General features: G+C 46.0%; 1 protein-coding gene across 1 annotated transcript; it reads right to left on the bottom strand.

Moving 5' to 3' along the window:
* Positions 1-1,404: 1,404 nt before the first annotated feature.
* LOC129819143 (fibroblast growth factor 10-like) lies at positions 1,405-19,228 on the bottom strand. The gene is made up of 3 exons (XM_055875703.1): positions 18,010-19,228; positions 3,536-3,639; positions 1,405-2,325 (listed from the first exon to the last, which is right to left on the bottom strand). The coding sequence occupies exons 1-3, from the start codon at positions 18,332-18,334 to the stop codon at positions 2,134-2,136; spliced, it is 621 nt and encodes a 206-aa protein (XP_055731678.1). The 5' UTR covers positions 18,335-19,228; the 3' UTR covers positions 1,405-2,133.
* Between the last annotated feature and the right edge of the window lie 3,400 nt (positions 19,229-22,628).

Genomic DNA, 22,628 nt, shown 5'->3' with positions numbered 1-22,628 from the left:
AATCCTGAACACGCCCTCGGGTGGGGATGGTGGGGATGGTGCGTGAACTGTATGTGTGTGTTTTGTGTTAGTGTGTCCTGATGCTTGTCTGATCCTGCTATTTGCTGGAACTGGCCTGGAGGTTACGGGGAGAAGAAATAAAACATTACGCCATGCATAATTAGAATCAGCTCATAAGCAACTTTCTAATATGTATGTTATACCATATTCCCTCGCCTCCCTAGGAAGGCAGAGGGAAAGAACATGATTTGTACATCACAGGTCAAGGTGTTACGTGCTCTGCTGCTATGCCACCTCGAGAAAGCTTTTTTTCCTAAAGAAGAAATGTCTTCCCTAAGTAGAGACAGGCCATGTTCATGGTCATCGCTCCAAATTAAATGTACCCTTTGTTGGGAAGAGATAAAAGAACAGATGTATCCTTTACAACTCAATGAAGAACTCCAAATCAACACTTTATGCGGTCTGAAATGTGTGAAAACAACTGAACTACTCACAATTTAGCTCAAAAACAAATATTTTTCTGATGTCAATGAGATATCTGATGCTTTGAATGTGAAGAAAAGTGCTTCTAGAATACAATGTTTTTTTTATGTTGCAGTAATCCTTCTCTTCTGTTTGAAATGTTACAGTTGTTTTTGGTAAAATCTCTGCAATGTTGTAAACTGCAAGATCTGTTAAGCAGACTGAAACTGTCACATTGTATTTCCTGTATGTAGTCTTCTTTGGCTGGTTATCGATTTTTGTATTTTTGTGGGCTGTAGATGTCCAATGTCCATAGCCTTACCTTATCTGTATTTCCGTTATTAAGGATTTAAGAATTTGCGAACTCCTAAGGGTCCGCTCCTTGTTTTCTCTAAAAACACTGGCTGGCATATGAATCTTGCACAGAATGTACCCCAGTTTGAGGTTTGTTTGTTTGTCTAAATTTTCCACTGTGAAACCACAAAGTCAATCCCTGAGTTATGAATGAATTTAGGAACAAGCTGTCAAATTTACTTATTGGATTTTCTGGCGTCTTGACGAGCTTCTAAACAGCTCCTTCCTTCTGCTCCAACTGCTAGGAAATCAGACCTTTTTCATACCTGTAGCCTACCCAACTAATTCATGAAAGGGTTGGTAGTTGTAAGTTGATATGTCAAAAAGCATACCACAGTCGCCATTCATTTGTTACTCTGACCACGTAATACTGCTGTTGATACAGGCATGTGATTTGCATCTGCTATAGTAAAAGAACAACAAAAGCTGAGTTTACACCTACAGTTCATAATCTGTGCTGTGTAGTGCTGTGGTATTGTGAAATAAATAGGTGTACATCTACAAATAGACAATTATACATAGTAAAGAGAAATATATTCATTTTATTCATGTTTAAACGATAGATTAGTATTTAAAAAGAAGAGCATAAATGATAAAAAATAATGAATTTGTCCATTCCATATTTTTGGTCTTTTTGGTTTCTTTAAATATTACATAAAATAAATAATTTATTTTAAAGCAGTCAGGTAAAGGAATGGAAATACCCAATACAGTGAACTTGCATGTTAATAAGGTTTATGCTATGGTGCTAACTTGACTAAATTCTCTGCATTTGACTCACTCCACGGCCCAGCTTCTCTTCCATCACACCTAAGTCACCCAAGTGCTTCCAGTACTGTACGTGTCTGTCACAAAGCATGAGTGTCAATTTCAGTTCCTTGTATGAGTTAGTACAGCATAAATACATGTAACTGCATCCACAGATCATCACACAGACAAATACACATGGTACACTCTGCCCTTTGACCCTGTCTTCAGTGACGCTGAATCAGTGTCCTTTTTTTGTCCTCTTATTCAGTATTCAGTTTTGTCTCCAACAGTTCGCCCATTGAAAATGATTTGGCACAGAAAAATGTTTCATATTTTCTCCTGTGCCGAATCATAACTTAAAAACAAATCTGTGCCATCATCAGTCAGACTCCGCGACAATGAGTTCAAACAGTTCCTTTACATAGTGCCTTCCTTCCAGAAAATACGTATAGTCTTTGCAAATCAAAAACATTGACTGCATATGACTCCATGATGTCTTTAATGGTTCCCAGTCTTTCCTCAGTGCAGTGAAACATTCCCAGGGGACGGAACTGTCCAATGCGGTGGCTACACCACTATGGGCAGGAAGTGGGTGGCAGTGTTTTTCCTTCGTGTTTTCTTGCCCCTCATGGGCTTGCCGTTGGCGCTCAGCCCCACGAACATGGGCTTCTTCTTGTTCCGCCACTCTGCTGAGGCATAGGTGTTGTACCTGTTCTCCTCAATCCGCTCGGTCAGTCGACAGTCAACACCAAAGTCCCTCTGGTGAACAAACAAGAAAAACAAATTGTGAGTGATTCGACAACTTTGGCAGCACAGGCAATGGAACTGGGGTCTACATTTGCATCATGTATTCACTAAGCAGAGGTTCTCATCCAGATATCCAGGTCGGTTGGCTCCAATAAGGCAAGTTAACAACAATATAAATACATTCTTGCATAATGGCAGTGGGGTTCATCAGACTTCTAACAGACTGCTCTTGTCATTTAGTGTCCTGACTAACTAGACAAAAAAAGGGATACAGTCGTGACCCCGTAAAGAATGTTCCTTTCCCAAATGCTCTTTAGCCACAGCTGTTCAAATTGAATCCAGAAGTAAACTGAATGTTCCCAAATCATATGAGAATATTTTGGAAACACTGCCCTGGGTTCAACTCACGTTCGGCTACCTCTTTCTCATGGAAACTTGTGTGAAAATAATCTCCCACAAAATGGAATATATGAATGTAGAACCAGCTAACTATAATATAATACTTGTGTAATGAGGGACAGATATGCCACCAATGCTTTACTGAGTGAATGACAGTACCTTGGTGTGACACTTTAAAATACGTCATGGGAATTGTGTTCCCTAGCTAGAATGCTTTTTGTGTCTCATTTCATCTGATTTCACTACTAAGAGAGCCGTAGTAACAGCCTTTCACTGTTATGTTTCAGATGATGTGTGAGAGCACATGAAACAGTACCGGTAGCCCTTGAGGGCTTTTAGTAGAATGGGGGCTGTTGTATTGTGTTTCTCTGGTCTGAATAGAGCAGAGCACAAGCATGGTGTGGGATATGGGAGGATCTGTGTGTTTGGGAAAGAGGGACGGCAGGGGCGTCTCGGCTTACTTTCTCCAAGACGACAACTCTTTTGGCTGGGCCGACTTGTACTAGGGGATTATTTACGGGCAGTGGAGTGGAACTGTCCTTTAAAACAACCCCAGGCGTCTCTAAGGGCCCGGGGACAGAGGAGAGAAGAGCTCTCACACAACATCAAAGGAGCCAGCTCCTTAGGAGAGTATAGTATGGAAGAGAGTTATTTTCAACAGTAAGGTGGCAGTGTAAAAACACTACCTGGCAACTAACTAGTGAGTGTTCTGAACACTGAATCAGTCTAATGGGGGGTTTGTATACTCAGCCAAATAATTAGCTCCAGTTTTTGTAGGGATATTGTTATTCTGTGTGTGAATTTCAGTACAGGCTAAACTTACCGCGCCATAAAGCTCTCCTTTCTTGCTGATTGCCAGGTAAAAGTTACTGCTGAGCCCCTTGATGGCCACGATCCCAACATCCACTGACTTGATCTCCAGCACACCTGGAAGACACACAGACACATTATAGGTAAGTTATACCAGGCCAATACACTGAAGTGATAGTCATTGAATAATTTAACTGCATTGAGAAAGAATGCTTGTAAAAGCTGGCAGCGTTTGTGTTTTTGACCTCATACAGTTAGGCTCCACTGTTTATTTAAGCAATAAGGCATAAGGCAATATACCACGGCTAAGGGCTGTTCTTAGGCACGACTCAACGCGGCCCTTAGCCGTGGTATATTGGCCATATACCACAAACCCTGAGGTGCCTTATTACTATTATAAACTGGTTACCAACGTAATTAGGACAGTAAAAAGAAATGTTCTGTCATACCCGTGGTATACGGTCTGATATACCACGGCCGTCAGCCAATCAGCATTCAGGACTCAAACTACCCAGTTTATAATTGCTGTTATAGCATGCAGGCCAGTTGATTAAGTGTTACAGTGAATGTAAGTGGATACAGTATGTTGTAGTCCATGATGTTGTCAGTTACTACCGTCTTTTCCAGTATGTTTACTGAACAAATCTACATAAAAAGGTATAATAACTGCAGGCCTTGTCTACTGAGTCACACCGGGGGGTAGAGTCACACTGTTGTCCCTGCCTGTTATCCCTGACCATGTTTTGAATAATCACAATCATCTTTGCTTGATCCCCCTCAGTAAACCACTGACTGGCTGCCTGGCTGTGTGTCTCTGTGCCAGTCATGGAGAACAGACAGGCTGAGCCGCCATTTCATTCCCATGCTAACGGGCCATAAGCCCTGAGTGAGAGGCGTTGGCTGGGGCTAAGCCTTGGAAAAACCATTTCTTTGCTTTGTTTGTTTTTGGAGTGGAGCGGCACGCTGGCGAAAGCCAAAATGTCCATATCAGTTTGCAGTCTGAATGTTTCTTGAACCAATTAGGGACTTAAGATGTGGAAACCAGTCTCCTTCATCCTAAAGTCAATTATATAAACCCATAAAGCTATCATGGGTTAGGGGGGATTAGCTCAGGACCAATTCTGGTAGAAGTTGGTCTTTGTAGCAAGCAGGGAGGCAGGGAGGTGGCTGGTCTGGCCCAGTGTGGAGCCTCCTAGCCTGGGTCAGAGGACAGTAGATATCGCCTCACAAGGTGGCCTTTGACAGGCCAGAGTCAGAGTAGTTAATGGCACCTGTCTACACTGACACTGACTCACCTTCACTCTCCCCCCCGCTGACATCTTTTATTCGTGCCATCCCTCTTTCTTACTCCTGGGATACACATTTGTAACATCCTGCTGTCCTGGTGTGATTTTATGGACCGCCTGAGACAAGGGGGGACCCCGTTTTAGGAGGGCTGTTGCAGGATTCTTTGATCAGGGATAAGTTGCTCAGGCATTTACCCATAAGTACTTGTTCAACTGGACATATCGTTCCTCTCCATATCTTCCTATTTGGGCTGTGTCCTGTCCCTGTACTGGGTTACATGTTATGGTTAACAGTTTTGCGTAAGATTATCTCACTTGGGGACTCTAGTCTACCCCTGCCATGGACTTTCCCATGTAAACCAATTTCTACTTTGAACCAATACAGTTTGCAGCTGTGGATTCTGCTCAAAGGTCATGACCTCTTTTCAGACTCCCCACCCCCTACTTTTTCTTCCACAGTCGAAGACTGAAATAGTACCTTGGATGTGTAACACAGGAGGAGTGTGAAAACATATAAGCATACTTCTAAAAGTGCTAGTATAAAACTCATGACACCATAAAACTATGAATAATTCCATTGATGCAGTGTACAAAATAAAGACATTCCAGTCCCCGTACTGTGAAAACGAACTCCTAGTACATTGTCAATGCCTAAGCTAAACCATTTAGTAGGAATTGGCGGCGAGGTTTTATCTGCACCTGTGAACCGGCAAAACAAGCGGTGTGGCCACCACTCAACAGGCGGATTAGACAGGTTTCTTTATACACAGCGGGCGTGAGAGAGCCCCTTCCGTATGGGCTCTGGTTGCACACAGCTATTGAGTGTGGTGGTAAGGTTATCCGGCCTGGTCTCTGCTTCTCTGCCTTCCCTCAGGTTCATGAACAGGGGAGGGGAAGGGAGGGATGAAAGGAGGAGAAGAGAAATTGGATGACAGTCAGTGGGATTAGAGGGGAATAATCCCTGATCAAAGGGAGGGAGAGAGAGAGGGAGAGAGAGAAGGAGAGAGAGACGGAGAGAGAAGGAGAGAGAGAGGGAGAGAGAGAAGGAGAGAGAGGCAATGCCAATTGATACAGGTGTATGGAGACCACGTACAACTAAATTGTACAGAAATAAAATACACTGCAAAGACATGCACCTACTTTAAAAACTCACACTGACTCACAGTTAAACACACAAACATACAGGCCCGTTCAGGAATACCCGTCTTTGCGTTCTAAATTGGCATTTTAGGGTATGTGAAAAAAATAAGTTTTATATTACGTGGAATTTCCTAAAATGTTGTATACATGCCAGGATGTCAAACTCATTTCGCCGTTTCACCTAGTAGAATTCCCTGCACATTATTAAGGAAGAGATTTGTCTTTCCAGACACGTATGTTTGATAACAGCTGCGATTCAGCTGAGGGGACGCGCTGCACCAAAACTAGCAAAAGGCGAGAATCAACGCAATTTCGCTTTAGATGACAAATTCTCAGTAGGATGAGCCTAGTATGCTAATATTTGCTGCTTAATGCATTAGCTTTACTAAACAGTACGTTCGAATTGCTGTAGTATGTCGTACTATTAGTACACTGTATGTCGTTTCAGTAAGTAGTAGGCATGCCAGATCTCAGACACAGCCACAAACACCTTCACCATCTGCACAAGAGTGAATGGTTCAAAACAAGTTTCAAGTCTGAGCTCCCCTGTAATATAAGTGACACTGCAGTATTTTAGGTAAGCTTGCAATGTCAAAATAAGATCTATCTCTGTCGTGTTGAAAGTCAGGCACCTGTTTTAGCCTTTTGCTTTGGGCCGTTTGATGTGGTGCGTTAAAGCGAAACACTTTTTTATGACCCCCTTGCCAGTCACCAGAACCTTCACCTGTACTCTGGAGTTGAAAGGCAGGGCTGTAACAAAAGGCTTAAATTGCAACAATACTCTATCTGAGGGCGGCACTGAACAGACCAGAGACTGAAACATATTGCTCCTGGCAGCTCGGCACAGGACAGAACAGCACAGCACAGGGCCAGACCCATTTCTCTTCAGCCCCTCTGTTCACAACAGTAAAACGAGTATCCTTACTCTATCTCTCTCTTTGCTTCGTTCCTCTCTCTCTTGTCCGTGGCTTATCTCTGCGCGTCTGTTTCCCTCTATCTTTCTCTCCGTTCTGCCCCGTTCCTGTCTCCTCACTCTGGTTTCTTTTTATGCCTGGGGGGGTTGTTGTTTTTCTACCTCTGGTTGGCACATCGCCCAAAACTTTTATTTCTATTTTGTGAGGGTGAACTTTTAAGTGCAGCGAAACAGTTTTATGACCAATATTGAAAATGTAATAAGCAGAGTTTTCTTAACAAACAAGAAAAAAAGGTGCTGACATTCTGCAATCAACATTTTTCAGAAACTACGAAGACAAACACCTGTGTATATAACAGGACTGTGTTAGTTTTATATGGCAGATGAATAAAAACCAGGCCCCAAGGTCCTGTAACAGTCGACTGCAGTCTTCAGTGCTAATGAAGGGTTAGTTCCAGATACAGTATGGACAAGACTATATAAGAGTCCAAAATCAGTTTTCCGCCTCATTTCACTCTATGAAGCTGTATTTGTGCTACCTAGATTTGAGGTCCAATGTTTGCTTGCCTCACTAAAGGAATTTACTGCTGCACACAAGAAGAGGCAGTGTGTTTATGGTGTAATGAGATACCGTATGAGTGCAGGTAAAACATTTCTGAAATATCTTTCTTTAGATAAGGTGAGTCATCTGACTTCTTTCTCTTTTCAACCTCAATTGGTCGATGTGGTTTCACAGTATTTGAGTAATTTGTGTTTCTTGGGTTTCTCCTACAGTACCATTGGCAGAGGCTATGGCTGCTAATTACAGCGTTACTGGAGAGCAGACAGTCTTCTGGTGGCTCAGTTCAGCTCTGCTGGCTGACTGTCCATTGGGTGGTCAAGTCAACTGCCTGGTGTGACTCCCATCGGCAGCAGCCTTGGCTTCTACCCTGGGCTCTGTAGGTGGCCTCTCTCCTCCCCTCCCCTCCCCTCCCCTCCCCTCCCCTCCCCTCCCCCCACAGACCCCCTATCTCCACATAAGGCCGTGGTTTCTTGGCAGGGTGACAGAACTCCCGTTATCGCATCTTGTCAAAATGACCTCAATGCTTTCACATTTGTAGCTTCATCCAGCCAGCTTTACCACTGAGCCCACTTACCACTTCTATCGCTGTGAACTGTATAGAAGACTACACACTACTATAGAACATACAATGCACGCCGTATTCTGAGAGAAATACCTTTTCTCATCAACACCAGGCATCAATTCGATACTAAAGTTTAAGCAGCTTAGATGCCACAAGACCACCAATGTCGTCAACCCAGAGTGTGTGCATAATTGTCCTGGGGAACCTAACTTGCTGCCCTTATGACAGGCAAGTCTTTCCTATTAACCTTCCAGATTCAGGGGTGTAGAGGCAGCTCATGTCCTATTAAACGGGGGCTGGGTTAGTGGCATGAGGGGGTGGGGTAGTGGCAGGAGGGGTGGGGCTGGGGATAGGGGCCGGAGGGGTTGGGGTTGTGGCAGGAGGGAGTGGGGTAGTGACAGGAGGGGTTGAGGCTGGGGGTAGGGGCTGGAGGGGTTGGGGTAGTGGCAGGAGGGGTTGGGGTAGTGGCAGGAGGGGTTGAGGCTGGGGGTAGGGGCTGGAGGGGTTGGGGCTGGGGGTATGGGCCGGAGGGGTTGGGGTAGTGGCAGGAGGGGTTGGGGTAGGGGCTGGAGGGGTTGGGGAAGTGGCAGGAGGGGTTGGGGTAGTGACAGGAGTGGTTGGGGTAGGGGCTGGAGGGGTTGGGATAGTGGCAGGAGGGGGTGGGGTTTTGGCAAGAGGGGCTGGGGTTTTGACAGGAGATGTGGGGGGGGGGGGGGGGGGGGCAGGAGGGGTTGGGGTAATGGCAGGAAGGTTTGGGGTAGTGGCAGAAGGGGCTGGGGCTGGGCCTGAGCTGGGGTAGTGGCAGGGCAAGGGTGGGGGCTGGGTTAATGGTGGTAGAGGGGCCTGGGGGACTGGAGTAGAGGCAGGGAAGGGGGGGGGGGGGGGCTGGGGTAGTGGCAGGGGAGGGGAGGGGGGACTGGGGTAGTGGAAGGGCAGAGCAGGGGCTGGGGTAGTGGCAGGGCAGGGCAGGGGGGGCTGAGGAACTGGGTTTGACCCTGGGCTGGCTCCTGACAGCAGTGCCTCGCACCTTTGATCTGGCCTCCACAGGCCTCTGGCTCCCAGGCTCCTGAGAGATCAGTGCAGCAGGGTCTGGGCTCTCTTGAGGGGCCGGCTTCATTAGGCTGCAGAACAACACAGCTCTCCCCCCACCAACCCCACTCTACACCCCTCATCTCCCCTACAAACTCCCCACTGACTCCTAAACATGGTCAGTGGTGACTCCAGATGAACTTAAGGTTAGGGAGGGCTGTAAAAGTGTTTCCCCAGTTTATCTTAGGTCCGTTTGAAGATTATATTGCTGCTCTGCTCCCATTGTATGGGCCACGACTGGATATGAGAAGGTTAGATACGTGTAAACGTCTGCGTTTTCAATTGTAAAACCGGTTTTACCACTTGAGGTACAACTTTCAAAGAAAATTATGATTTATTTTCACACGAGGGAGGATGTTGGGATTTTAGAGATATAAACTGACAATTCAAACAATTCTATATTATATTAAAACAATGAATTCAAATGGTCTTTGCAGAAATATACAAAATGTGTCACTTCTAAGACTGTTAGGTTTCTGTACAAAAACTGTCCTTCATGTTTTGTTTCCACTTCTCAACAATCACCAGTTTGATTTGCATTACTTGTGGTTAAGAGTGACTAACATCTAAGGCGAGAGATCTTCCCTCCAACAACTGGCGACAGCCTGATTGACGATCTGTCAAATTCACTATGACACAGGGGTTCATATCCGTGGAAGGACTTCAGCGTTAAGGGCATAAGGAACACTAGATCCATTGAGAAACACAAACGCCAGTGGGGGCTTTGTGGGAATTGTATACTTTGTGAGTAATTTAAGTATTGGGGTAGATAAAGTCGGACAATATCCCACTCCAGCTGGACAAGACGTCAAAAGGTTCGTGCAAAAGAAAACTTGAGGATGTTTTCGCCATCCACTGTCATTGTAATTTACGACTACTCAATCATTTTTTGTTTATGAGTCACTTTTCACAGATATTTTACACCACGATGGGGGTTACTCATGTAAATTGCTAGTAACTCATCGGTGACTGGCTAAATCTGTAGGATGGTGCTTTCAACTTATTCATGGCTGTAATGTGACGAGAGCTTGTGATGGATGTGGTGTGAATGTAGCCTATTGGCGCTAAATAGCGGACGGTGAGCAACATCCAATGAAAACATCACCTGTTCACTGTCTACATCTTCACCTAGCGACAGTTAAGTTATACATTTTTGTTTCATGAGGCTGTTAAGTTGTGTTTTAGATCCATCTCCACACAGAAGTTGTACATCCAATACTTCTTATCCATCCTACTGTCAATATTGTTTTCTTTGCTTGAAACATGGATAAACAGCAGTCTTACATGGGAGAAACACTGTCGAGCTGTGTGTGATTTTAAACCTGCCAGCAAAGCATGATTAAAAGCAAATCCAGATACTCAGAAGAAAATGATCACCTGTAATGAGTATAAATGTGTTGTTTCAAATACCTGAGCTCTGTTTTCCAGCCAACAGATAGCATTAGATTTCTCTGAGATAGAACATTCACATTAGCATGGTTTGAGATCAGCTTACAATGCCGGGTAATAGTATCACTGTGTATTGTGTCAATGGTGGTTTTAAGGACGTTGCAAACCAAATGAAATGCATGTTGATGTTCACGGTGGTTTCAGAAAAAATGCAGTCTTCTCAGATAATGTGATTTATCCAATGCTATTGGTTCTGCAGCATAGTACCTATGCCAGTAAATGTCAAAACGTGCCATCGGGCACTGAGTGCTTACCATATGAATGTGTGTTTGCAGGTTTGATCTGGCAAGGTCATTTATAACCTTTCTTGCATTTTGCATACTGTATGAATGGGTAAACATAATGTTGTGATTCCGATAGTTCTGGACATTCTATAGACTCTTTGAGGCATGTTACGTAATGAACCCGGGGTCAGTGGGATTTAAGGTCCCATGTTTTTGAAGTCCAGATGCCTTTTTACTGCTGGGGAAAGTACAATGCACTGCAGCACTCAAGCACTAGGCCTAACAAACTAATCCTCTCCAGAGCCTATCACCACAACTTTCAACATTTCCTGCTGAAAGTGCATCAACAGCTTATCCTCTGGTTGTTCCTCTGGTTGTTGTGTTGGATCTGTTGTCTTAGGTCCCTCCAGATTTTGGGCAGGATTCGAGTATGTAACACATACTTTTTTACACTTTACTCTGTCACCATCAAACACACACGTGGCGGCACATAGGCTTCTGTTCCCTCTCGTAAATGTCAGAGCAGGCACCCATGTGGATGAGGACAGTGTTGGGCCAGCGTTGGTCCAGTGTGGGAACGTGTTGCATTAGTGGCCAGTAAAGCAGTGGGGGTCTGGATATAGGATCTGTGACGGATAAGATCCAGGGCTCCTGCTCAGCCACCAGTTGCCTCAGGACAGCCCCCCTAGTGCCCCCCTAGTGCCCCCCCCCCCACGTCCCTGCCTCTTGCGCACGCAATGGGTAATTAGCTGGCATTCCTGCCTGCTCCTTTAAAACGGGACGGGCTGTCCAGATGCGTCTCTGGTCCGAGCACTGGTCTCCCTGCGCTACCTTTGATGATTCTATTAAGACTCTCTCTCCTCTCTCTCTCGCAGACTTCCATCTGTCCCACCACACTCGGTGTGTGTGTGTGTGTGTGTGTGTATGTGTGTGTACATACATCTTGAATGTGTTGTGATGTCTGTGGTTCTCAATGATTTGCGACTTTGACCTAATCTAGTGAATGTTTGTAACATTGCAGCACCTAAACACATGAAACATGCTCACATTTCTTTCACCTGGACAGCCTACCATTCAACTACATTGGCCTATACCATTGATTTCTTACCAGGTTAGATTTAGCAATGCATCTTCCAAAATAGAGAAAATGCCATGTATCTTTACCAATCCTGTGCTCTGGGCAGCAACATACTATTGCAGAGCTGACGGCATGTTCAAAAGTTGCTCTTCTGTTGAATCATTCTGATGAATTGTGAGCCTTTGACTTTCTGGTTTGGTTTAAGGAATAAGTCAAATCCTGCACGTCTGTGAGGGTATTGAATACGCACATAAGGTAAACATTGAAAACTCAAAACCAGTTAATCAAAACAAAGATTGACAATTTAAAATTCCAGAGAATTATAATCCATTCTTCAGAGAAGAGAACTGCCCAATGAAGCTTTGACATTTCCAGAGAGGTTGCTGACAGACAGAATAAAGAGGTGGCTGGATGGTATAGTGGCATGCGGTTCACGATGTCTGTGTTTTATTACAAAAATGTTGAGATGAGTCAATGATTGACACAACAGTAAATTGATGGGTGAATATCAGGAAGCGCTGAAAGAATATGCGTAAATAATGATTTTTAAAGAATAGGGGAAAACTGTGAGTACAGAGAGCGATGCCTCAGTTCCCCCTTGTCCCCTGCGACTTTGGTCAGAGTCACCGCATAGAAAAATATGAAAACTGCTAGCTTTCCTTATTTGAACATACACACGCAAGCACGCACACGCACGCGCGCACGCACGCACGCACGCACGCACGCACACACACACACACACACACACACACACACACACACACACACACACACTCACTCACTCACTCTCTGACTGCAGCTTGTTAGAGACAGACAGGACAAAATGATAGTGGGGAGACAGTGGTGTTCTCCTTTAAACCAACCCTGCCACAAATGACCCTCTCTTTAAGTAATGGGGTCAAAGGTTAGTCATACATCTGGACATCCATACCTCCATGTTGAACTCTAAATAGGGCAAACGAGGGGGCAGAAACAATAAGATACTTGAGAGACAAATCTAGGCTTCCCTGGACAACCTTCTTGTTCAAGAGGGGTTAGTTGAAGATGAGCGAATGATAAATTCTTAAGTTTGTAAAGAACTGGCTTGCCTTCAATCATTGAATTATAACTTTCACACTTTAAACAAATCCGATTTGTACAGTAGGCCTTCACAAATCTATGTGAATGCACAACCTGTTTAAACAGCTCCAACTTCCCCTTTGATAAGGGAGATACTGCTGGAAAGGTCTAAAGGCAGAAAGTGTCGACACAAGTCTAACAACCCGGGGGTGTAGGGGGTGTAGGCGTGGGTGTCCTGTGCCAGCGGTGTCTGCTTTTAATGACTTCCTGTTGGATAAGGCTGCAGCCTCTTCCATTGATGGAGGTATTATGGGGATAATAATAATAATAATAATAATACATACCATTTAGCAAATGCTTTTATCCAAATCCATTTACAGTCATGCATGCACCCATTTCGATATGGGTGGTCCGGCGGAAATCAAACCCACACTCCGCCGTACTCTACCAACTGCTGTTATACTGTTATGCTACGTAACATAGACTGTTCGTACTACCATTTTCATAAGCAATGCAACAACAACAAAAAGCAATGCAACAAAAAAGAACTCCTGTGTACTAATTTATCCTGGAACTTTGAAGGCCTAGATTAAAACAATCCCTAAACATGTTGCTTCTAATTATAAGTGTAAAAGGACAGGACGTAGGAGTCAATTAGACACATCCCGCATATTCTCTAAACCCCTGGCCAAACAATTATTTATGAATCAGAAAAGAGAATGCCTATGAAGATGTTAGGGTCAAATAGATTTTTTAAAGCACTGACACTAACCTTTTGTACATCTACACAATCCTCATAACTCACTTTTATTGCCTGTGTGGTTAAGATTTCCCACGAGAACCTCACACGGGCACTATAACCACAGAGAGGAGGAAAACACTCAAGAGAGAGTGCCATCCATGTGGTGCAGACGGGTGCAGTTACAACATACATTTACACATTTCACATCATGGTTTCTTGCTATCCTCTCATAAACACATTATAAAGACACACACAACCACACTCTTGCTAGGAGAAACACAAACCAGTGAGAAAACACACAGCCTTGCGTTCCAACACCACCATCAGGCTCACGATGAAGCATGTAAGAGCCAAAAACTATAACTATGGGCTGAGAAAAAGGGCAACATAAACACATAACTATTAGGAGTAATAATATTTCTACAACATCCCCTCGCCCCTTTTGATTGTTCATCACCAACCAGTCATATTAGTCCATTGCCATAGGTACCACTAGTCTATAGCCAATTTCTTAGCTCTTTTGCAACGACGGGGTTCTACTGCTGAGCCATGGAACACCAGAGCCCCCATCCCCCATTTATGGTCTTGTCGAACCATAAAAGTACTAGGTTTACCTAGCCCTCCCATCCTCTATGCTACTAAGACCTCGTTTGCAGCACTTAAGAGGATTCCTGTTGTCAGAACCATTTCCTTTCACAAATCTTCGAAGAAATGATGATAGAAATGCTATAGAACCAGCCAGGACAGCAGAGGATAACAAACACTATCAGGTTGGATAGTTATAGGGCCACTTTGAGTCAGTCAAAGGAGCTTAGGATTCAGCCAAGTTTGACTTCATTGGATATGGATCTAGAGGTATCTGTATCAAATGTTGCAATATAAAATGAAACAGCACCTTGTCCAGGGTCCTTGTCTACATCAAGGAAAGGAGTGGACCATGACATGACAGAAGAAGTGCTGATACTACTTATTCACTGTGCTTGCTGTACACCAGCATCTCCTCCAGGGCTCAACACATCAACAATCTCCTAATGCACTAGTACTTGACAAAAACAAATGAGTTTGGCTTTAGAACAGGCCATTTTGTCAGGGATTGCCTGCAATGCTAATTCAGCAGCATCAGATTAGAGCGAGGGCTAAGTAGGGTGAGAGGAGGATAGATGGCTGCTGGCCTCACCCCTCTGTGTTGGACAGTCCACAAAGTCGGCAACATGATTGGAAAGAGTCGGACTCTGTGGAGCTCACGATCCAACCTGCAGTTGAACCCTAAACTGCCCTCAATCAAAACTGTCAGGGTCTAATGATGTTCATTAGCCGGACCCCCTTCTCCCCAGTATCCCCAAGTATATAACTGCAGACCACAGTCCACTGTGGATGAATTCAGTCGTCTATTAGAGAGTGCTTTTTTCGATTCCAGTTTCTTTCATTGATAAGCAAAGTGAAGGGAGAGGACAGGGAGAGTGGGGTCCAGATGCCAAATCAGAGAAAATCACTAAGAGAAAAAACCAACACCAATCTGTTATAAACCGTTTCTTATTGGTCAGTGACATTCTAGATTAGAACAGAAAATACATTGGACATGTTGAATAATTCAGTATGAAAATAAGCAGTTTGTTTGCTTGGTTCCCACATGCAGTGTCTTAATACTATAATACTCTAATAGTGGAGAGTAACGTGCAGAAGAACAGTGTGACACTGTAGTACTGAGCAGATGGATTCTGAAAGGGAATCACACAATATGGTCTGGATTGGGTTTCAAACAGCACATAGATAGGTCTTTTGTAGAGGGCTGAGAGAGAGAGGGGCTGGGTAACACACCGGCCGTGGTGCAGCACAGACCTGACCAACACAGCACACAAAGAGGCTCTAAGAGCACAGGTTTGTACTCCGACAGTGTAGCCTACCTACCTACGTATTTCTACAATGGTTATCATATCACTCTTCAAAAAGCTATGTTATCAGACTTCATTTTATTTAATTAGAAGATCTTTCGTTCTTTCGCCTTCTGACTCCACCGTACGTAAACATCTAGCCTCTGTACATGGGCATATCAAAGCTGCAGAGGATAAAGACCCTAACAGGCTACAATTCTGTGGGCAGTGGAGGCCTGGCCAGGCAATGTCTACTGGTCATACTCTATGTAATTAGAGACAAATTCACCATATTCTGCCACGCATCAGTCTACAATGACATCTGAGTTTACAGACAGACACACCTTCTCAATGTCTGCCTTGCCTCACAAAGTATGACACATTTTCACGCATGCTGGAGACAATCCAAGTGAACATATTTCAGAACAGCACGAAACTGGAGATAATGAAGTGAGGGTGTTCCCACACACTACAGTCTCTGTCCTGATGAGGAAGGTCTTCTAATATTTGGTTAATTTTAACCCAAAAATGAATTCCATGATGTTGCAGGATACTACCAGACTAAGAGGAGTTGACAGGCTAGATGAACATGTACTCATCACCATTTTATTGCACATTTTTCAGCTGTCCCAGGGTTTATGACTGGACAAACTGCTGGGCAAGGACAAAAACAATCGCTACCCCAGCATCTCCCACTTCACCACCAACAAATAGAAGTAACATTACCCAGCAGCTCTCTATATTTCTGCTGCTCTGAGACATTTCAACTAGTCAACAAGTCTCCCTTTTAGGACCAAACCAGGAGACCTGAAATACCAGTCTGAAGTCTCACCTGTAGTTTCTGCAGTTTCCAAATACATCAACCAAGAGGTGTTTATCATCTTATCTTATGCCACATCTTTGACTTTTCACAGCAAGGTTTCAAGTCAGAGAGACAGAGAACAATACTGCAACCTGGTGGGCATTTTTCTTTTGGATTCATAGAAAATGTTTTGTGTTTAAAAGTGGCACGTGTCCAAGCTGTTTTGATCGATTCAGATGTATCACCCCTTGGTAGTTCTCTCACTTTGCCTCCAACGGGCCCAGGTCCTCTGCCTCCCCCCAGACATTCGTTCCTAGCCCTGTCTAGCTACACTTCAGACGGGACCGTATTTGGGCAACATGGGATCTGAATTCCCTAAGAAGTGCTCTGTCCATCTGGTTTCAGAATTATTACCAGGCAGGCTTGTGCCTAAGGTCATTGTGGGAGCTAATGACAACCGCATTATATTCACATGTGGTGGGCTATTGGCGGGAACCACTCACATGCAGCATGCATTGGACACTCACCACAAAACACTACGCACTTCTCTTGTTTTTCTTTCTCTTTCTAACTGACATCTTTCCATAAACAAGCAAGGTGCCCCTACAGCATATTGTAAAGTGGATTTCAAAAAATCTATGTATTACATTTCTGTCTAAATGTTTTGAAGCATTAAGGGTAATTTTAGGGTAGATCAAGCCTAGGTGTTATAGCCGCGACCTGATCTCAAACCTTGAACCTTTGGTGGTTATTGACACATCCGCTTCTGATGGTTAAACTCTGAGTGTGCTGAAGGCGAGAGGACGCTCTGCTAATTGAAATTCCTTCAGCCATGTCTTGCAGAGCCTCAGCGTCTGAGTGGCACTGTCTGAGAAGAGAAGCCACACATGGGCTCCACATGGCAAAGCCTTCTTTTATTAGGGCCAATGTGCGCACAGCGCACTGACGGGAAAGTGTACAACCAGCTTGGAGAGAGCGTGTGGCGGCCAGGTGCTACGAGCATTGGCTGGGGTGTCTGGGGTATCGCTCGCCGCGTAGTAATCTTTACGGTACCCAGGCAGGCAAGTGTAGTGATTAGAGCAGTATAACGATGAGCTGAGAGATATCATTCTAAGCAGGGGTGTGGATGGATACAAGCACTTCGATACAGATATTAATGTCAGCCCATGACAGACACAGCTATGCAACTGGGAAGTGATGATGATGAAGAAAACCTCAATTGATGATAACACTATATTTGCCACTAGTAGCACTAGTTTTATTACATATAACATTGTAATAATAAAATGTAATAAGTCACCAAAGAAAGCATATAGGGATGTGATCCCTAAGATATTTTCTCAGAGAGAAAAGGGTTATTCGGGCTATTTCTAATTGGTTCCAGTAGACGTGCTCTAAAGGAAAGTCCACTGAATTACTGAGGCAACAACCATGCTGCTTCCACTATCCAAGAACCTTCTGCTGCCCAGGCAGAGACACGAAACACAGGCTACACATCTATGCCCACTGATGCCCACCACAATACCAGGTAAGGTTCGTGTTATGTGTGGAGGCAGTGGAGCCAAATCTAAGGCAGGGAACCAGAGAGCAGTGCTATAATAATGGGGGGAAACCAAACTCTATGGGACTCACATGTGAGAGGGATGAGAAAAGAGGCAAAACTCACAAAACATAAGCTGAGTGAGTGCATATTTTCCGGGGGTTACTTACTGTAGAGATCGTCTTTGTTTTTGGTGCCATTGACTTTGCCATTTTTATCAATCCTGAGAAAGAACTTCTGATAGGAGTAGAGTTTCCTCTTGCGCACGTCTCCTTGGAGATGGTTATAGCTGCGCACATGCCGCCCCACAACAGTGTCTGAAGAGGCGTTGGCAGCCCTGGACAAGCGCGCCACGGAGCGAGTGGCGACCCCAGGTGCAATCGGATGACACGTGGAGGGCAGTGGACAGAGCAGCAGGACGAGCAGCACTGAGAGGATGGACAGACGAATGCAGGACCAGGCGGCGGCACCCTTAGTCACTGTCCATATGCACATTGTACTGGAGCTGGGAGGACTGGAGAAAAGCTCACAGAAAGGACCATGCTGGATGGGGGAGAGGGAGAAGGGCTGAGAGCGGGAGATGGAACCCCCGGCGGATGACGACGACAACACTGCCGCTGCTCTTACTGCTGCTTATTCCTCCCGTGTTCCAAAGGAATGTGTCAACATACATAACTCAAAACTGGGAAACCAGCACCTCTCGCCCTCTGCCGCTCACTCTCCTCGTACAATACTAATGAGAAGCTACCTCTACCACCTCTGGAGAGGATGAGATAAGGGGAGGTTTAGAAGAGGGGACGGGGAGACACCAAAAATGTTCAAAAAAATGAATAAATAAAACAAATCTCAAGATAAACACTACAGCTGTTTCTCATCAAAATGAAGAATCAGCGGATGAGGGGAAAAAAGGAATCATGTAATCCTTGCTTTTCTTCTGGTCTCTTTGGATTTTCCTCTGAAGTTACTTGTCTGTATAATGGAGCCTCTTAGCTGGAGTGTCTCTTTCTTGGTGTGCTGTGCTCCTCTATGTGGGGGAAGTGAGAATGGGAGCGCTGGGTCTCTGTGTCCTGGTCCCTCTGAGCTAGAGTAGAGTGTGAGCTGGAGCTCTCCTTCTCTTTTTTCCGTCTCTCTGAGCTGAGTCCATTTGAGTGGAGTGGCTGCGTGCTGCTTCTCTTGTTGAAGAGTTAGTTACTCTCCCTGTCTGTCTTGCTGCGCTGAGGTGACTGGGTCTTGTCACTCTTCTCACCTTATTTATCTGACGCAATCCCCCCAGATGTAATCTCTTAGGATAATTGGCGGTCTATGAAAGCCAGTTGGCTTTGAAGATCTATGTGTGTGAGTTTTTTTTTTAATGTTGCTTAGTTGCTTGTGTGTGTCTGTGTGTGTGAGGGTGAGTGTGTGTCAGATAGAGTAAGGGAGAGGCTGTTTTTCTCCCCTCCTATCCCTCTCTCTCTCTTTCTCTCCTCTACCCCTCCCTCTCACCCTGTTCCCTCCCCTTCCGAGTCCAAGTCCTACCAGTTGCTCAGAACAGGTTTGGAGTGAATTGTGGAAATTCTCTCTCCTCAACTTCTCTCCTCTCATTTTCTATTCCCATATCCCCCTCTCGCCCTATCTTGTGTATATTTTATATTCATATATTTTCCTGTCTTTCGCGGTCTTCCTTTTTCAGCGGTGGAAGTGTTGCCAGACAGGTTAGGTCTCTATTGACTTCAGTCTTGTCAATGCCACCTGGGTGCTTCTGACCATTGCTGGTATCCTCGTTAAAAGGTGAGGCTCGGAGTGTTGTCTTCATCTGTTTCCTTAGGGCCTTTTCTTCTTTTTAGAAATAGATATTTGCTGAGGAGTTTGCTTTTTATCCTTTCATCGTGAGTGGTATCAATACGACAGAGATGTACCCTTAAAATAGAGTCAGGTCCGTAATTATTGGCACCGTTGATAAAGATTATATTAGACTATAAAATAAATAACACAAATACTGAGCTGTATTGCATGTAAAAAAGAAAAGGGAAATGATATTATTCTATACTTATATAATAGCTCAGAGAGAGATTTTGTTAAACAAGTAATAAAAAAAATCTCAAAAAGATAAGGGTGAAATTGATTGGCACCCGCGTGTTCAATACTCCAGCACCCTCCCATTGCGAGGATAGCAACACAGAGCCTTTTTCTAAAACGTTTTATGAGATTGGAGAACACATTGGGGAGAATGTTAGACCATTTCTCCATACATAATCTTTCCAGGTCCTTGATTTCCTTTGTCTGCACTGATGGACTGCTCTCTTCAATTCAATGGGGTTTAAGTCCGGAGACTGAGGTGGCCATTGCAAAATGTTGATTTTGTGGTCAATTAATGATTCATTTGTGGATTTTTATGTGTGCTTGGGGTTATCGTCCTGCTGGAGATCCACTTGTGGCCAAATCTCAGCCTCCTGGCAAAGGCAACGTGCTTTTTGGCTAAAATGTCCTGGTACTTGGTAAAGTTTGTGATGCCGTTGACCTTAACAAGGGCCACAGGACCAGTGGAAACAAAATAGACCCATTGTCACGGCTGTCTAAGGGTGAGAGAGTGGACCAAGGCGCAGCGTGTGAAAAATACATCTTCTCTTTATTATTAAGAAGAAAAACTAAACAAAACAACAAATAGACGAACGTGAAGCTATATAAATGAACTAAGTGCACACATGCAACATAGAACATAGACACAGACAATTACCCACAAAACCCCAATGCCTATGACTGCCTTAAATATGGCTCTCAATCAGAGACAATGAACCACAGCTGCCTCTAATTGAGAACCAATCTAGGCAGCCATAGACATAACTAGACAACTACACTAGACACTACAAAAACACATACATTCCCCATGTCACACCCTGACCTAACTAAAAAACATAAAGAAAACAAAGAATACTAAGGCCAGGGCGTGACAGTACCCCCCCTCAAAGGTGCGGACTCCGACCGCACAAACTGACATAGAAAGGGGAGGGTCCGGGGTGGGCCCCATCATGGCGGCGGCTCGGGTGCGGGACGTGGCCCCCACTCCACCATTGTCAATACCCGCTTTGGTAGCCTCCTCCAAATGGCCACCCTCCAAATTAACCCCACTGGATTAGGGGGCAGCACCGGACTGAGGGGCAACACCGGAATGAGGGGCAGCTCCGGACTGAGGGGCGGCAGCTCCGGACTGAGGGGCGGCAGCTCTGGACTGGCTGACGGCAGCTCCGGACTGGCTGACGGCAGCTCCGGACTGGCTGAAGGCAGCTCCGGACTGGCTGACGGCAGCTCCGGACTGGCTGACGGCTCTGGCTGGTCATGGCTGGCTGACGGCTCTGGCTGGTCATGGCTGGCTGACGGCTCTGGCTGGTCATGGCTGGCTGACGGCTCGGGCTGGCCATGGCTGGCTGACGGCTCGGGCTGATCCTGTCTGGCGGAATGCTCGGGCTGATCCTGTCTGGCGGAAGGCTCGGGCTGATCCTGTCTGGCCGAAGGCTCGGGCTGCTCCTGTCTGGCGGAAGGCTCTGGCTGCTCCTGTCTGGCGGAAGGCTCTGGCTGCTCCTGTCTGGCGGAAGGCTCTAGCGGCTCCAGTCTGGCGGAAGGCTCTAGCGGCTCCTGTCTGGCGGACGGCTCTGATGGCTCATGGCAGACGGGCGGCTTTGCAGGCTCATGGCAGACGGGCGGCTTTGAAGGCTCAGTCCAGACGGGCAGTTCATGCGGCGCTTGGCAGACGGACAGTTCAGACGGCGTTGGGCAGGCGGACAGTTCAGGCGCCGTTGGGCAGACGGGCAATTCAGGCGCCGCTGGGCAGACGGGCAGTTCAGGCACCGCTGGGCAGACGGCAGACTCTGGCCGGCTGAGACGCACTGTAGGCCTGGTGCGTGGTGCCGGAACTGGAGGTACCGGGTTAAGGACACGCACCTTCAGGCTAGTGCGGGGAACAATAACAGGACGCACAGGACTCTGGGGACACACAGGAGGCTTGGTGCGTGGTGCCGGAACTGGTGGTACCGGGCTGGAGACACGCACCATAGGGCGAGTGCGTGGAGGAGGAACAGGGCTCTGGAGACACACTGGAAACCTGGTGCGTGGTGTAGGCACTGGTGGTACTGGGCTGGGGCGGGGAGGTGGCGCCGGAAATACCGGACCGTGCAGGTGTACTGGCTCCCTTGAGCACTGAGCCTGCCCAACCTTACCTGGTTGTATGCTCCCCGTCGCCTGACCAGTGCGGGGAGGTGGAATAACCCGCACCGGGCTATGTAGGCGAACCGGGGACACCATGCGTAAGGCTGGTGCCATGTAAGCCGGCCCGAGGAGACGCACTGGTGGCCAGATGCGTTGGGCCGGCTTCATGACATCCGGCTCAACGCTCAATCTAGCCCGGCCGATACGTGGAGCTGGAATGTACCGAACCGGGCTATGCACGCGTACAGGAGACACCATGCGCTCTACTGCGTAACACGGTGTCTGTCCGTACTCTCGCTCTCCACGGTAAGTACAGGGAGTATGCGCAGGTCTCCTACTTGACTTCGCCACACTCCCTTTAAGCCTCCCCCCAAGACATTTTTGGGTAGTACTCACGGGCTTCCAGCCTTGCCTCCGTGCTGCCTCCTCATATCGCCTCCTCTCGGCTTTCGCTGCCTCCAGCTCAGCTTTGGGGCGGCGATTTTCTCCTGGTTGAGCCCAAGGTCCCTTACCATCCAATTCGTCCTCCCATGTCCAGAAATCCTGTGTAGGTGGGTCCTGTTGCCGCTTGACACGCCGCTTGGTCCGATTTAGGTGGGTAATTCTGTCA

This window comes from Salvelinus fontinalis, chromosome 21, assembly GCF_029448725.1.
Source record: "Salvelinus fontinalis isolate EN_2023a chromosome 21, ASM2944872v1, whole genome shotgun sequence".
NCBI classification, from domain to species: Eukaryota; Metazoa; Chordata; class Actinopteri; order Salmoniformes; family Salmonidae; genus Salvelinus; species Salvelinus fontinalis.
This window is presented reverse-complemented; position numbering and strand designations above follow the sequence as displayed.

Coding starts and splice junctions, on each gene's coding strand:
- LOC129819143 (XM_055875703.1), bottom strand. CDS start 18,334: ATGTGCATATGGACAGTGACTAAGGGTGCCGCCGCCTGGTCCTGCATT. Junction 3,640..18,009: donor AAACAAAGACGATCTCTACA/GTAAGTAACCCC, acceptor TGTGTCTTCCAG/GTGTGCTGGAGATCAAGTCA. Junction 2,326..3,535: donor AAGGAGAGCTTTATGGCGCG/GTAAGTTTAGCC, acceptor TTTGTTCACCAG/AGGGACTTTGGTGTTGACTG.